Source organism: Schistocerca gregaria, chromosome 9, assembly GCF_023897955.1.
Source record: "Schistocerca gregaria isolate iqSchGreg1 chromosome 9, iqSchGreg1.2, whole genome shotgun sequence".
In the NCBI taxonomy this organism is placed as follows: domain Eukaryota; kingdom Metazoa; phylum Arthropoda; class Insecta; order Orthoptera; family Acrididae; genus Schistocerca; species Schistocerca gregaria.
In genome coordinates, this window is record NC_064928.1 from 101,790,238 (window position 1) to 101,808,307 (window position 18,070).

The window sequence follows — 18,070 nt, forward strand, 5'->3', positions numbered from 1 at the left end:
ATAGCTCAATTGTTATTACCACAAAATAAAAACCAACAACTCCAAAAATTATAATCACATCGCAACTATTGATACCACAAAACCAACCACACCTAAAACAAAAATTGAAATCTGATATTTCCCTTGACGTATATAGATCAACAGCAACTCACAATACCAAAACACACTTAGCTACCACACATTGGAATCAGACACTTCCCTTGATGTATATAGCTCAAATACAACTGACGATACCAAAAAAAATTGAATTCGAGTACTTTCCCTAAGATACATATACCAACCACCAACACATGCAGTAAATAATACCGACCTAACAATACATAAAAACCCCACCGAACATCATAACACACAAACAGTAGACCCAGAAAAATGACTACTTACCACAGAAAAGTTCTGGCGCTACAGACTAGGTCATCTACCTCAATATCTCTCTCTCTCTCTCTCTCTCTCTCTCTCTCTCTCTCTCTCTCTCTCTCTCTCTCTCTCTCTCACACACACACACACACACACACACACACACACACACACACACACAAAACAAACCCCCAACTTGCATATTCTGCCACAAGCCCAAAAAGTTGCAGAAACTTAATGACGGACAACATGTCGTCTTCCATTTCTGCCTGCAGATGCGCACTAGTAACCTTACAAGTCATATCCATACTTAGCAGAAGAAGCCATAAATTGAATTAAAGAATTAAACTACTTACCGTGCGACAGACAGCAAACCAATAACATAAAATGACACCGAACATAAACACAACGGATACTTAATTCTTAACTCACTGAAACTAATTTCTGTTCTTCTATAACAGTCACGACCGATAAATGCACACTTCAAGCACTGACACCCAAATGAAACCAATACACTACATAATACGCAGACCATACACACACCACCAACTTTAACAAGACGACATCTACAAACGCAGCACACTCACAAGCTAAACCCTGCACCGTCATGTCACACACCACAACACCCTTATATCTCGGGTCAAAGCCAACGGGTGGGATCAGACGCCTCCGTTGACCCGATAATCTTCGTAGAGGCATTTAAGTGTGCATGCTGTGATGGATGAGGTGAAGATTGATGTAGATCAGCAGCAGCATCTGCATCCACCTTCACTAATCCCTCTTCATTCACAATGTCTGCATCTTCACTTTGGTACAAAATTCTCAACTGTATCAGTGAAATCAGTTAGCAGTTCTCTGTTGGAAACCACTAAAAGAGGTAACATTTCTCCTTCAGAAAGTACACACTGATGAGACATTCCTAAAAATGCTTTTCATGGACAGAAAGTATTACCTGAATTGAACTACCCATAATTCAAACCCGAGATTTGAAAGCAATTTCATGTTTATCCTTGACACAGCCCCACATCTCGAAACTTCCGTGAACTCATAATGCCTAAAACAAGTTATAGCCCTAAATAACGAGCAAAAATGAATCTAAAATTTAATAAATGTCAATGCCATGTTCGAAACTAATGCGTCTGAATGTTTTAATTCTTTCTCAATTTCGGTAGAGGTATTACATGCTGTTCGTCTTTCTTGTTTGACTTTCCCAATTCACTTACGTAAGTTGCAACCATATGCCACTAGAGGGCTCAGAACCTTGGATTCACTTTCATCATTGATGTTCCATCCAGTCCTGACTTGACCCCAAGTAATTTTCATCTGTTTATTACACTTAAAGAACAACTTCGAGGACTTGATGTTGACAGTGATGAAGCTGTGCAAGCAGAAGTGAGCTTGTGGCTCAGTTGACAATGTCAAACAGTCTGCAGTGACAGTATTGGCAAACTGGTCTCTTCTCAGAGAAATGTGTTCATCGCCAGGGTGACTATGCTGAGAAATAAATATGTAGGCATGAAAATAATGGTGTAGAGTGTTAATAAAGTTAGTTTTATTTAAAAATCTGTAAGAGTTTTCACACAAAGAATGGGAGAAATTACTTTTCAGCTCATGCTTGTTATATCTCAAGTACATATGACTCCTGTGGAGTGGTTTCATTTAGAAACCAGTCATAACAGCATTAGTTCAAACTTAAAATTTACCTTAGAATAAGTTTAAATATACTTACTTTCATTGTCAATGATCTCCGCAGTATGATCACTATAAAAAGAAGCCATGAAACAATCTCCTACAATCACTTAGCACAATCTCTTATCTGACTATTCATTTGAATGCTATTAATGACTGCTGCAGTGCCCTCTATTCTTAGAAGTACCTCAGTGTACCACTAGATAATGGTGGCTCATGCAAATTTTACCATTGTTGTACAATGTCTTGGCCAGTAGTCTTTTGACTGAAAAGGGTAGTAATATTAACTAAATTGGCTATATTAATTTTACATATATAAATTTAACTGTTTAAATGTATTTAATTTTTTAAATTAATTGTTTAATATTGTGAGGAGTAAACTAAAATGAAAAAGTTATGGTAGCAGTGCAAATTGAAACGAAGTTGGTGGATTGCCAGTTCGTGCACATGACCACTCAGTCACAGTGCAATTATGTCACTACTACTCTGGGTACTCCCATGCTCTACACTTGACCTGGTGCTGTGAACAATGCAGCTCTCGTAGGGCCAGAAGGGATGACATCACATCAGAGCATGTGCAGTCGAAAACAGATGGCTGCGTCCCTACTCCGAGTTGATTGTAACACAGCTGACCAGCATTTCAGCATTTGGCACTGGTTTCTAGTTATTGTGTCCATTTTAATTGCATACCAACACACATTCAAAGGGAAATGGCCTAATTGTAGTGCAATATTTACAGTATGCTAAGTGCATGACACCCGGCTGCTGCTGCCACTAAATGTCTCTCTGTTAAATAGCAATTGTGGCTTAATACGTAAGCCACTGGTCCCAACACACTTCCTTGAGGTACACTTAAAGTTTCTTATTTATCTGGTGATGATTCCCTATCTGGAATAAATTTTTGTGTCCAACGTTCAATCAATCACAAATTTTCCTTAATGCTCCATGTAACCACATGTAGGATCTAGGTATAGGAAATGAATCTGCCTACTACCAGATCTCTCCTGTCTTCTCCACTTCCCCTCCTCTCCATCCACATCCCTTTGCATCCCATACTCTCCCTTCCTTTCTCCTTTTCCCTCCCCTCCATGTTCCCATGTTCCTTTCACCAACTCCACCCAACACAACACCACCACTTAATTGAGTGGGCAGTGTAACTGGCTGAGACTGTATAGCTGTTTTTTGTGTATATGTGTATCTTTATTAGTCTCTTTTTAACTCTGGAGGAGGCCATTTACACTGATCTGCAGGCAGTTGCTGTCCGAATTACTCTCCCCAGTTTCACATTTTCCATTTGTACTGTTTACACTCCATCGTCGTCTGCCGTTACTGGGACAGACATGATGCAAATTATTGCTCAGATACCTGCACCAGTTTTGTTGACTGGAGACTTCAATGCCCACCATCCCCTTTCGGGCTCTCCAGCATCCTGCCGAGAGGCTCCCTGTTAGCAGACCTTTTCAACCACCTCAATCTTGTCTGCTTCAATACTGGCGCCTCTACTTTTTTTTCGGACACAACTCACACCTGTTCCCATTTAAACTTCTCTATCTGTACTACCCAACTTGCACGTCGGCTTGAGTGGTACGCTCTTTCTGATATGTATTCGAGCGACCACTTCCCTTGTGTTATCCATTTCCTGCATCATACCTCATCTCCATGCTAGTTGGAACATCTCCAAAGCAGACTGGGAGCTCTTCTCTTCCAGGGTGACATTTCAGGATCTAAACTTCGCAAGCTGCGATAGTCAGGTCGCACACCTTACGGAAGTCATTGTCACTGCTGCTGAATATTCCATCCCTCATACTACTTCTTCTCCATATCGCGTACTGGTCCCCTGGTGGACTGCAGCATGTAGAGACGCTATACGTTCTCGTCGATGTGCTTTACGCACCTTCAAACGCCACCCTACGATGGCGAATTGTATTAGTTATAAATGATTACGTGCACAGTGTCGTCGTGTTATTAAAGAAAGAAAGCTGGGCTGCTTTCACAAGCTCCTTTTAACAGTTGTACTACTTCTTCTTCTTCTTCTGTCTGGGGTAGCCTGCGCCGGCTATCTGGCACTAAGGACCACTCACCAGTTTCTGGCTTGACAGTTGTGAATGACGTCCTTGTGGCCCCCGAGCGTGTCTCCAATGCCTTCGGCCGATTTTTTGCAGAGGTTTCGAGCTCCGCTTATTACCACCCTGCCTTCCTCCCCTGACTACAGGCAGAGGAGGCAAGGCCACCGAACTTCAGCTCCTCAAATCGTGAAAGTTATAATGCCCCATTCACCATGCGGGAACTCGAAAGTGCACTTGCCCGGTTATGGTGCTCCGCTCCGGGGCCTGATTCTATTCATACTCAGATACTGAAGAACCTTTCTCGTGCGGGTAAAAGTTTTCTTCTTCGTACTTATAATCGCATCTGGATTGAGGGTCATGTTCCCACATGCTGGCACGAATCTATTGTTGTCCCGATCGCTAAGCCGGGGAAGGACAAGCATTCGTCCTCCAGTTATCAACCCATTTCCCTTACCAGCTGTGTCTGTAAGGTGATGGAACGAATGGTTAACTCTCGTTTGGTTTGGCTGCTCGAATCTTGACACCTACTTACCAAAGTACAATGTGGATTTCGTATGCACCGCTCTGCTGTTGACCATCTGGTTATCTTGTCGACCTTCATTATGAATAACTTCTTGCGGAAGCGCCAGACAGTGGCTGTTCTTTGATTTGGAGAAGGCTTATGACACCTGTTGGAGGGCGGGCATTCTCCACACCATGCATACATGGGGCCTTCGCGGTCACCTCCCTCTTCTTATTCGTACATTTTTAATGGATCGAAAGTTCAGGGTATGTGTGGGTTCTGTCCTGTCGGACGTATTTCGTCAGGAGATTGGGGTGCCACAGGGCTTAGTTTTGAGCGCCGCTCTCTTCGCCATAGCGATCAATCCAATAATGGATTGCCTACCAACTGATGTATCAGGCTCCCTTTTTGTGGACGATTTTACCATCTACTGCAGCGCACATCGTACATGTTTCCTGGAGCACTGTCTTCAGCATTCTCTTGACCGTCTTTACTCCTGGAGTGTTGCCAATGGCTTCCGTTTTTCTGCCGAGAAGATGGTCTGTATTAACTTCTGGCACTACAAAGAGTTTCTCCCACCATCCTTGCATCTCGCTCCCATTGCTCTCCCATTTGTGAAGACAACAAAATTTTTAGGTCTTACATTTGACAGGAAACTTTTATTGTTGGGGCACACAGTTTCAAATAATGGCTCCATGGCCATTGTTCGGTCTTCACAGCAGGGCTATTTGCCCGGTATCAGGCTGTTCTTTACATCCACCACCACCGACATTCTGCTTATGTCATCTGCTCTGATTCCGTGAGCACCATCCAGAGCTTCAGTGATCCGTATCCGGTTCACCCTATCGTGCACCTTCTCCAATGCTCTCTTCAGCAGCTGGCGGATGACGGTTCTCCGGTTACCTTTATGTGGGTCCCTGGCCATGTCGGTATTCCTGGGAACGAAGCTGCAGATATCGCGGCCAAGGGTGCAGACCTCCAGTCTCGAACAGCTTCTTGTTGAGTGCCTTCATCTGATTTTAGCAGGGTTATTTGTCAGCGCATTTTATTGCTGTGGCATGCCGATTGGTCTACACTTACTGAAAACAAGCTTCAGGCCATGGAACCTCTCCCCACAGCTTGGACGATCTCTTCACGCTCTTCTCCATGGGAGGAGGTCGTTTTGGCTTGGTTACGGATTGGACACTGCCAGTTCAGCCACCGCAATCTGCTGACGGCTGTACCGGCACTTTTGCCCATGTAGGCAATTGCTGATGGTACGCCACATTTTAACGTCCGAATTTTAATACGCTGCGCATTGATCTTGGCCTACCATGTACTCTGGATGAAATTTTAGTCGATGACCCAAGATCAGCTGCTCACGTTTTTCGTTTTATCCACTTGACAAACCTGTCTAAGGACATTTATGCTTTTAATCCCTTGCCTGTTAATGTGCCTTTTAGAGTGTTGTCCTTTTAGTTGCTGTTTTCACATTGTGCCTCGTGGTGCATTCCTAATTTAGTCTGGGTGCTAATGACCACTGCAGCTGTGCTCCCCCTCCCCCCCACTCCGCCGCCCCCCCCCCCCACCCCCCGCAAAAAAAGTAAAAAAATAAAAACGTGGGGTGAGCCCCTGATCGGAGTGGGTGGCATCAGGGCGGATGACCCACAATGAAGTGGACCAAGTCATCTTTTACTGGGGACCGAATATCCCCACCAGTCTCCAAGAAAGGGAAGCTTGATAATAATGCCAGTAGGTATGATCCTAAATTGTTCCCCTACCTAGCAAAACCAAGGGAGGAACTAGGGCTACAGATTGATGAGATCCATATTCTCCTCATTACTTAGTGTGCAGTGTGCAGCAGAACTTATGGGAACTCCAATGACGAGCTATGCGCCGGTTTAGAATGGGAGGTTGTTCATTCCATCCAGCACGTTTTCAGGGGATCCAAAGACAAGTTCTTCATCTTGGCCTTTGAGGGTGATTCGTTACCTGAAAAGGTCAAGGTGATGGTATACCTGAAATGACATCAAACCTTACATGCCCCCCCCCCCCCCCCACCACACAGTGAACCCCATATACAAGAGATTGGGGGTCCCACAGGGCTCTGTCCTGCGTGTCCCATTCTTTATAATTGCCTTCAATGGTCTCACATTAGCGGTAGGATTTTCAGCATCTCCCCTCCTATATGCTGACGATTTTTGTATTTCCATCAGCTCCTCTTCTATTTTTGTGGCTGAATGCAGGCTGCAGGGAGCTGTATGGAAGGCACAATTATGGGCACAGCTTTCAGTTTTCGGCTGCTAAAACTTGGGTCATGCACTTCTGTCATCGTACTGTCCATCCCCACCCAGAACTTTACCATGATGACCAACTACTAGATGTAGTGGAGACTTACCACTTTCTGGGATTGGTCTTCGACGCCCACGTAACTTTGCTTCCCTATCTCTGTCAGCTTAAGGACAAGTGCTGGTGGCACTTTAATATTATTAGATGCCTGAGGCATACCAACTGGGGTGCTTATCATCCTACACTGCTGCAACTGTACAAAGCCCTCGTACAGTCCTGTATTGACTATGAGAGCATGGTGTATGGTTCAGCATTGCTCTCTGTACTGCGTCTGTTGGACACTGTGCAACCACTGTGGAGTTTGACTCGTGACTAGAACCTTCTGAACGAGCCCCATGAAGAGCCTCCTTGTGGAAACTGGCATTCTTCCATTGCAGCTCCAGCAGCAACTATTGCTTGCAAACTATACTGCCCACATTCGTAGTTTGCCTTGCTATCCAAATTACCATCTCCTTTTTCTTAACACGGTGATCTCTCTCCCGCAACGGCGGCCCATAACTGGAAATCCCCTCGCCGTTCGTGTCCGCTCGCTTCTTAATGAACTCAACACTTTCTCTCTACCACTTTTTCTGTGGATCCACTTTCATACACCTCCATGGTCCATACCTTGGCCATGGCTTCGACTGGACCTTTCACAAGGCCCAAAAGGCTCTGTTCCACCTGAGGCCCTCTACTGGCATTTTCTCTCTCTTCTCAGCGAGTTCCAGGGCTCAGAAATAGTTTACACTGGTGGATCAGTGGTAGACAGTCTTGTGGCTATGCTTACACTCACATTGGACATACTGAACAGCGCTCCTTGCCAGATGGCTTCAGTGTTTTCACTGCAGAGTTGGTGGCTATCTATCGTGCCCTTGAGCATATCCATTGCTGTGCCGGTGACTCCTTTGTCATTTATAGTGACTCCTTAAGCAGCCTACAAGCTCTCGATCATTGCTTCCCTCGACATCCTTCGGTAATGACTATCCAGGAGTCTCTTTATGCCCTAAGTGATCTTCATTTGGACCCCAGGACACGTCGGGATACCGGGCATTGAACTACGCTGACAGCCTGGCCAAATAGGCTATTGGTAAACCAACTCAGGAGACCAGCTTGCTGGAGACTGATCTTCGATGGGTTTTCCGCAGCAAAGTTTTCACGATCTGGGATACTGAATGGCGCACCCTCAGTACCCAAAACATGCTCTGTTTTATCAAGGAGACAAAAAATGTGTGGTGGTGTAGTTTTCTTTATCTTTTATTTTCTGACCTGTCCTTTTTTTCCCCACTGTCCTTTGCTTCAACTGACTACCACAGTAATGTATTTAGATTTCTGTTCTTATTAACTCTTGTAACATGTTTTCACAGTAATCCCTGCTATATCCACCACCTTTAAGCTCTCACATTTTCAAATCTTATCCAGTGCAGTTCCCAACGATTTTCCTTCTTAACTCATCTGGTAACTCTCCCCTGACATGGGGTGCTGGGCAACTTTTCCATAACTGCCCCATTTCCTAAAGCTCTCCAGTCCTTTCCTTCGTAACTCTTCCGTGCTCTTCATCCCTTCTGCCTCCACTGCCACATGGTATGTCTGCTTGTGTCTGTGTATGTATGGATGGATATGTGTGTGTGTGTGTGTGTGTGTGTGTGTGTGTGTGTGTGTGTGTGTGTGCGTGCGCGAATATATACCTATCCTTTTTATTTTATTGTGCCTGTCTACCGGCGCTTTCCTGCTTTATATATAGGGAAACATTCCACGTGGGAAAAATATATCTAAAAACAAAGATGATGGGACTTACCAAACAAAAGCGCTGGCAGGTCGATATACACACAAAATTCTAGCTTTCACAACCAACGGTTGCTTCTTCAGGAAAAAGGGAAAGGTGAAAGGATGTGGGTTTTAAGGGAGAAGGTAAGGAGTCATTCCAATCCCGGGAGCAGAAAGACTTACCTTAAGGGGGAAAAAAGGACAGGTATACACTCGCGCGCACACACACACACACACACACACACACACACACACACACACACACACACACACACATCCATCCGCACATACACAGACACAAGCAGACATCCTTTCGTCTTTCCCTCTCCTTCCCTCTTTCCTGAAGAAGCAACCGTTGGTTGCGAAAGCTTGAATTTTGTGTGTATGTTTGTGTATCTATCGGCCTGCCAGCGCTTTTGTTTGGTAAGTCACATCAACTTTGTATATAAAAGATTCCATTACTTACCAAGCGGGAAAGCGCCGGTAGATAGGCACAATAAAAAAACACACAAATTTTTATTGTGCCTATCTACCGGCGCTTTCTCGCTTGGTAAGTCATGGAATCTTTGTTTTTAATATATTTTTCCCATGTGGAATGTTTCTTTCTATTTTATATATATTTGTACGTTAATCGAACATTATAATAAATTGTTTAGTTCAGCTGTATGGAGAAATTGATTTCATTACTGGATACATTAATTCTTGTCTCGTTACTACAGAACTTTCCTGTCAATACTTTCACATTCATATTATCCTGACTTTGATAATCCAGCAAGAGACCCCACCAATGAAAGTAACATCTGTGATATTAAACATAGATAAGTGTTTCTTTTCATGTATTATTTTGGCTCTGGTAGCTTTTATTTCAGCATCAGATATCAAGGCGCAAAATTGTGAGCTTATTTGTTTAAGAGAGTGATTTTCGTTATTTATTTTTATTAGAGAGATAGAGAGAGACATTCATTTAAACTTTCTTCATATGACCTGTTTGTTGCAGTCTGCAGCTGATGCGCTGGGAGCCCTTGTTGGTGCAACAACTGCTGGAGAAACAGTGTCGATGGACCAATCAGTCACACTAGTGCCGCAGTTGATAGATGGGTGTGTGTCATATGCCGTGCAGTTTGCTAACGGAGAGGATGAATCTGCAGATGTCGGCAGTACTGAGCAGCAGGAGGCGACAATGGAAACCTCGTGTGCCTTCTCTTCACCCACAGAATTTGCCGTGTCAGTGACAACGGCACCCGAAACTAATCAGGAACAGCTGCCCCCACTTCCTGTACTTTCTTGTGTACGGGAACACAAGTCCTTACCAATCGCGGCTAAGACTCAGGTAAAGGCCACCGCATAACAACAATCACAGAACTGCAATCAGTAGTGAATTGCCGTATCTCATTGACAGCAATAAAATCACATTATGTGCCTGTTAGCAGTAATAATTAAAAGTGTGGATATTTGAGGTAAATTCTCATACCTTTGGAAAATTTCAATGTGTTGTATGCAGAATTACTTTGATTTCAATGAATAAGTTAAAAATAAAAATAACTGAGCAAGTTGTGTGCTAAAAATAGCTGTAGATAAAGCATATATTGGATGGTGCAGCAATTGAAGATAACACATTTGCAAAAGAGAATGTACGAGGGTAGTTTGAAAAGTTCTCAGAATGGAATAGAGGAAAAGTACTTACATTACTGAAGCTTTTTTTTATTTTTCAATGTAGTCACCTTTTAGATTAATGCACTTGATCCAATGATGTTCCAGTGCCTCGATTTCACCTCGAAAATGAGTTTCCCCCATGCCTACAAAATAGTTGTCAACTCCGGCTATCAATTCCTAGTTTGAAGTGAATCTTCGTCCACCAAGAAAAATTTTCAGTTTTGGGAAGAGGTGGAAGTCTGATAGACCTATGTTAGGTGAATAAGGCGGGTGTGGCAACAATTCGTACCGTAGTTGTGTAGTTTTGCCACGGCAACGCCACATCTGCATGGGCGCATTTTTGATCCAGTGTCAAGAGTCACAGCACCCATCATGCAGATATTTTTTTCATTTCTAATTCTTCAGTTAAAATGTGGTACACCCTTTCAGACAACATCTGGCAAGCATGAGCAATTTCACACACTTTCAATCTGTTATCCTCCATGTTCATTTTGTGTACTTTTGCAGTGATTTCTGGAGTAGTGGCACGTTTTTGCCAACCACTGCACAGATCATCGTTTAAGCTCTCCCGACCAAATTTAAATTCATTTATCCTCTCAGCAGAGGTTGAATATCAAAGAGCAGAGTGCCTCAGTGTGTTCTGGAAATTGGTATGAATGTCCTTTGCTTTCATACCTTTCTTTACGGAGTACTTAATCACTCTTCGAACCTCCGTTTTTTCCATCTTTGCAAATCACTACTTTGGAAGAACAACAGAGCCACGTCACCGCCACAGCTCTCTTCAGAGAGCACTGATGTGGCATGTGTTTACAGGCAACAGTCCAATGAATATCAGGTGAACAACTCGTTGCCCTAGCACTGACTTCTCGTCGTGAGTCCGAGAACTTTTCAAACCACCTTACTAGTAACATATTTGAAGGGAAAAGTGGTGTATGTCAGGAAAAGTAAAAGTATGATACCCTGCTACAGGCAGTTATTTTGCACAAATACCTAAGACCAGTGGTGTGCAGAGATGTGAAAAGGAATGACCAAATAGGCTCAGATGTAGATGAAGCAAATGGTAGCCTAAGATTCATTGGTCATATATTGGGGGATATTTCGCGTATACAAAACAGAATGGTGCAAATGGTCACAGAATTGTTTAACTGGTGAGAGAATGACAGAAATGCTGAAACACTTACTGGCAGACATTCCAAAGGAAAGAATATACCCCTCAACACACTGCCTAGAAAATGTTAAGAACTGTCTTTTGGGGAAGAGAATGTGAATATTATTGAGCGCCCTGCCTGCCTATTGTGTAGAGGTCGTATGGATGAAGTTAGATGAGTAACAGCTTGCAAGAGTTGTATTTACTATCATCCTTGTGAGGCTCTTGCTTACAGTTGAAACTGGAAGAAACATAAGTATATGGTACTCTCCACCTCATACTTTACAGTGATTCTTGGAGTACACATGGTAGATGTATGAGATCTGTCCAAAAAAAAGGAAGATGTTTATAATTTCACATTTTGTATTTGTCCAATATGTGCATTGTTTTTGTTGTTGTGTTTGTAAAGATGTCTCGAAAGTATCTGTACGAAGTTAAGTCATACAGATAAAGTGCAGCAGAGTTTGAGAAATGTTCTTTTGGAAGCTTTCTATGGTTGAAAGAAGGTTTTCCGATTGTTATAAGCGCTTTGCAGAAGACGTGAAGATGACAAGTGTCATAGATGCCCCAGTGCATCATCAGTCGATGAAATTGTGGAAACAGTGAAAGAAATTAAGAGTGAAAAGTCACTGTATCTCAGTCGGTGATCTCACGGATGATATTTGGATATCAGCTGGCTCATTTCCTGAATTTTTTTTGGATGTTTTTGTTATGACAGCAAAATTTGTTTCAAAATTGTTGAGTTTTGAACCAACAGTGGTGCAATGGTGCAAGACTACTGGAATATGTGATAACTTGTGGGTTTACAGATAGGACATTGAAACTAAGCCTCAGTTGCCCCAGTGAAAACATGCAGGATGCAGAGAATGAAAAGAAGCTTGGCAAGTGCAGTCAAATGAGAAGGTTATGCTCACTACGTATTTTAACAGTGTAGTGCGCCATCAGTTCTTGCCACAAGGTCAAATGATCAATAAGCAGCACCACGTACAAGTTACATGCCAGTTACAAGAAGTTAAGGTTCAGAAGTCTTTTGAGTTTTGGAGAAAGTGCTGGCATACTTGTATAGCATATAATGGTGACGATTTTGAATCTTCCCAAAAAACAAAAATTCATATAAATTTTTGAGCACACCTTTCGTATGTTCAAAATGGATAGACTGTTATACAGGGTGTATACGACCTGGGACAACCGGGAGATTCGGGAATTTTTTCATCCGGTAAAAACCCGGGAATTTTTTTAGAATTCTGGGAATTTGACATTGTTTTAGTTTTCTGTTAGATTTTTGACTGGTAAGAACCGATACTCTGGATATTACTGTATCCCGCTACTGCAGAATAATACTTCAACAATAAAACATAAATGAGAGAAAAACACGAAAATAACGGAAATTGCAAAGGAAATGCGCCATATACAACAATGACACACAGTGCTCATGCAAGTGTCTGCCAACAGCAATGTGTGTCCAATGAGCGTGAAGTCACATCTGCTTACATTAGATTCGTTTTAGCAGTTACGAATGGGTTCACGTGCATGCACAGTTGAGTCTTGTTTGAGTAGTAGATTCTCCCGCTTCTGCCTACAGGAATGTGGATGTTGGCTGTGTAAGCAGTCGCAGCAAACAGATAGATGCTTCTGGGAAAAGGGGGCGCCAAATTCATAATCTTGAGGGGAAAAAAAACCTTGTTTCACAAAGAGCCTAGCATCTAGCGCACGTTGGTCTATCTATTATTCATATGGTTTTGAAACACATCCCTGTTGGTTTTTGAACACATTTTAAGTTGATTTCTGAATGAATCATAAGTTGATTTTTGAATGCGTGCGTAGTGTACGTGATGTCTCTGTCAGGAGAATCCTCGTTGAATCTAGAAATAAACTTTCCGCAGACAAAAGGGGACAGGACTACACGAGCTGAGCGGAGTAAAGCAGAACGAATGAATGCCAGTCGCTGTCTGATTATGTGGTTGATTAAGTTTGGGAATGATCAGCATTGTTATAATTACTAGGGAAATCCTTGGATTCAGACTACCAGAATGGAAATAAACAACTAACAGGAATAACAGATGAGAAAGATTACGTATTCTCAGTGTATCCAAGAAAATCAAATTTTGACAGAAAACTTTTGGCCAGATCACTACACTAGTAAAGACCAGTTGTACAGTCCTTGGCTAGCAGCCGTTTAAGTTCTATTCTGGAAGTAATGTGGAAAACGTGTTATACGAACATGTAACAACGCGTAATCAGAGAATAATAGTGGGATAACTAAACCTGTGATTCAGTGAATTTAATTGGTGAACAAATGTTGACTGTGGCAGGAATAGCTACAGAATTGGTGGTGACAAGCTTGTTTGTTAGAACGAGGAAGGAGAAGAAACGGGGACGTCACACAAATTATAGAAGAATTAGACGAGGTGTGTATGGATGAAATGTGAAACTATTTCCTAATATAAAGCTTTTTGCTTGTAGTAGGCCTAATAGGCATTTAATATTGGTACTTTGTGAATTATGTTCTGTCGTGTTATAAAAATGACCGTTTGTACCAAAACAGACTCATTTATTTGGTGTGTGTTACAAAATTGCTGCAATATTAGAAAGGCCTATTTTGTTTTATCTAGCAGACAGTGACAAAATAGATGTAATCAGATCGAGAAACCACAACAGTTTTGGGTATTATTTGTATTAACTGCTTTTTCAGTATTAGATAACGACATTTCGATTTTTCATGTAGCAAAACGGTTGACGAACTTTGATGGGGTAATAGATTCTCTCGCAGAAAGGAAAGCACGTCATGTGATGCTGTAGCGAGTTTAGAGAGGAAAAAAATGCTAGGAGCTAAGGATTGAAGAAATGTGTATTTTCTTGCTTGTCTCGTCTTTTATTGGTTTTATGTATCCGATATTTAATTTTATGCCACCCAAAACAGCGAGTTATTAGCTAATAGGCAATATAGAGTGCAAATTTTCTGAAAAGTTTTTGTTCTCGCGATTATAAATAATCCCATCTGCTATTAACTGCGAAACTTTTTCTGGGGGTGGGGGGCAGGCTGTCAAACTGGCCGACTGGGAGTAGTAGAGGCACCACAGGACATTTCAATTTCCACTGTCCTGAATATAGTTTGATGGCATCCATTACAAAATTCCACAGAGCAAAATACAATGACATACGATAGAAGAATGCTGTATGAAGAAGCGTGGCACTGCACTTTGGCACACTTAAGAGCATATAACATGTCTTAAATTTCCTCTAACACTTATGTTTTATGTTTCAGACTTTTCAGAAAGATGTGCGCTACAAGATGAACATATTTTTGAAAGTTCGTTTTTTTTGTATTGGCCCAGTTGGCAAATATTGTAGATCAGTGGCTTATGTGCAGAGCAGTCTTGAGTTGTAGTGGGTAGTCTCCACATGACCTGTGTTTACATTTAGTGATTTTGCTGTTTCCCTCACGTCAAATGCAAACGAAACAGATATCTGTGGCCGGGAGATATCAAGTGAATTAAAATACATTCACATAATTACTTAAGGCTAAAATATGTTATTAGTATTAGATTTTATTTTATTTCCACCTCTCTGACAGTCAAGCATTAATCGCCTTGCAGAACAATGAAGTTATTTTAGTCTGTTTGCTAAAGAAATTTGACTTTTATTAACCTCTTCAGCAGAGGCAGTCAATGTATTTTAAATGAAATATTTAATTCCACAGTACTGGCTGGCTTCAGCTGTTCGCTGAATTTCAAGTGCATGTTTTCATCTTGTAGCACGGTAATAAAGAACCAAACAGGATCTAATACAGCATTGGTGGTCCAAGAAAATTTGCAGGTCGAAAATCACACTGAAAAGATTAATATCTGGTCGAGGTCTACTTCATTGGGAATCCGGACATACGAATGTGCACTTTAAGTATGCACTTTAAATGTGCACATTTTAGTGTGGTTCATGAAATTCCAATGCTCTTGGGGTATCCTCTGATGTATTGTTTCTTTGATGACATAATTTATGATCTTTCAATGTCTTACCTGTACGTACGTACGGGCTCCCTACGTCATGGTAGCTGCGCAAGCGCCATGTCCCCTGTTATCTGCGCTCTCTGGCAACTGCTGAAACGAACCTATTTCTAACAGGTCGTGGGAAAATATTGCGAATGATGGTTTGAAAAGCTTTACTTTCAAAGTAAATATTCTTTTACGTAAGTTGAACTACATGCGACAATGTACCATGAATTTCTTAAATCACAGTGCGTTTGACTCTCATTTAAAAATCAGTTCTTTCATGACGAGCCATTTTAGAAGAATTTTGAATCCTGAAGGTCAGACATTTATGTCATTGTTAAAAAAATTTTACTGGCACATTTGTGTGATATATAAGTGTAACACATGCAAAAAGGATCAACGTTATATGTGAAAGCTTTGCTTTTCTTGTAGCAACACTACATATATTAATTTAAACTATTAACTTTCCCTGTTCGTATGTTCGTGCTACTTAACAGGTATGTCTCTTTTGGCTGGTCCAGTGCTCTGAATATCTGCTGTCATCGGCTGGCAAGACCACATGACATGAGCTAGGACACTTGCAAAAGCGCATCGCAATCTCGATTTCAATGATTCGGAAGGTAACATACGGTGTTTGTTGGAATTCCAATATACTTTCGTAATACAAAAATACGCAGCGTATGTGTTGCTGCACATCAAAGATATTTCCAGAAGGTGTCTCCCCCCCCCCCCCCCCCCCTCCCCCTGAGTTTCGTTTTCTAAAGTGCCAGGAAATTCTACACCCGTGTATTAAACCATAACCATTCAAAGGATTGATAAGTTTTGTAGTTCCGAGGGAAAATATACTGTCACATGGAAAAAAGTATGATTTCACCCGGGAGATAGTGTATTTTTATCCGGGAATGTTTTTTCCTTGTCCGCGTATACACCCTGTTGTAGTAAAACACAAGTAATCTCATCTGAAAGGGTTGCTACCTGGACCAGTAATACAGCAGTGTGAGATATAGTTAACAGTGGTGTATACACAGGAAATGACTGCAGCTCTTCTTCCAAAGCTGCATAACAGAATGTTCGACACATAAGGAAGACTTTGAATGGAATGTGACCTATGCCAGTCCTATTGAGGTGTTGTCTTGACAAGCACTAGTGCTTGAGCCTAATCACAGCATTGGAAATTACGACTGATCAGAAGAGAAAGCACTCAATATGTTATAATGATAGTGCAGATTTTCTCTTGCTGTGTGTAACGGTCATTACAGGAACTTCAAATTAAGGGTCAGATATGCCAACAGCCCTTTGATATATCTGTAGGAGATGCTTATCTGTGTGTGTTGTGCAATGTAGACTGTAAGTGTACTCATCCGTCAGTCACATTACTTGTAAATCCTTTTATTTCGAAGTCCAGTTGTTGATTGTTAGGAGCTTTAAAGTTGTTATGAGCTTTAAATAACTTTACACAACACTGTTGAAATATATTTTCCCTTGGACTGTCCTTATTGATGGCAGTCAGCTTTTAAATGTTAAACATCATACTCATGACAGGTCAGTAAAATGCAAAGACCACCATGAATCTGACAAAACATTTAACAAGTGTTAATAGTTGCCCATACTCAGTAAATGTTCTGTTGGAAATTTGTTAATGACTACATGTGAGTATAGTTTTGCGTCAACTGACCATTTGAACATAATACAGTGAATGCACAACTGAGACTGACTGGTATTAAACTTGAATAATGAGTATTGGAACCAGACTAAGGTGAACATTACTTGATAAATGCTTAAGACAGGCTTGATAATTGTGTACATTTAACTGTACTCTAATATAGACTGACATGGAACTTTACATAATTACAACTTGGTAAACATAACTCACTCAGTAACTGACTGACTGACTGACTGACATGACACCGTCCTATAAGAATATTACTTGATGAGTGATTAGTGCTGACTGATTTTAAAGAAATAACTATGTAGTGCCAACTGACACGGAGCTGCACCTGATGGAGGTTAAATAGAGACTGACTATGGCTTTAATCCACAGCGCCTATTTAAAGACACAGGCAGTAAGGCTGTTGCAAATTATCTGACTACATCATAATTACATATTCAACAATAAAACAAAACACAATAATAATGTTTAATACATAGAGAAATAAGTTTTTTATTTAAGAATAAGGTAGGTGTCCAGATGGCAAAAATTATTGAGGTAAAAGTGCGCTTATGGTGTCCTAACAGCTTTTCTGTTGCTTGCTGTTGATGGTAAAAGTGTATGTGATGAATGATGAGAATCGTGTGGAATGTGGGTAGCCAATGACATTGCTCATTTGTAATTTCCTGTGCTTCATTAAAGTAGTTAGTTGGTGTTTTGATTCATGCAAAGCAATTTAAGCTGAACTATCAATGCCCCAGACTCCATAGGCATGTTCCATTACACAAGATGTTAAAGATCAGGACAGGAATATCTTTGCTAATACACAAGTCTGTAGCATAATAAAAAAAAAAAAAAATAAATAAAATAGAAAGAAACTTCCACATGGGAAAAATATATTAAAAACAAAGATTCCAAGACTTACCTAGCGGGAAAGCGATGGTAGACAGGCAC

At 41.4% G+C, this 18,070-nt stretch overlaps 1 protein-coding gene across 1 annotated transcript in view; it reads left to right on the plus strand.

Moving 5' to 3' along the window:
- Positions 1 to 18,070, plus strand: part of LOC126292114 (uncharacterized) — a 132,028-nt gene that overhangs the window by 14,196 nt on the left and 99,762 nt on the right. The window contains exon 2 of the mRNA XM_049985940.1: positions 9,680 to 10,012. Coding sequence (XP_049841897.1) covers positions 9,680 to 10,012 — 333 coding nt within the window. The remainder of the gene's footprint in view (positions 1 to 9,679; positions 10,013 to 18,070) is intronic.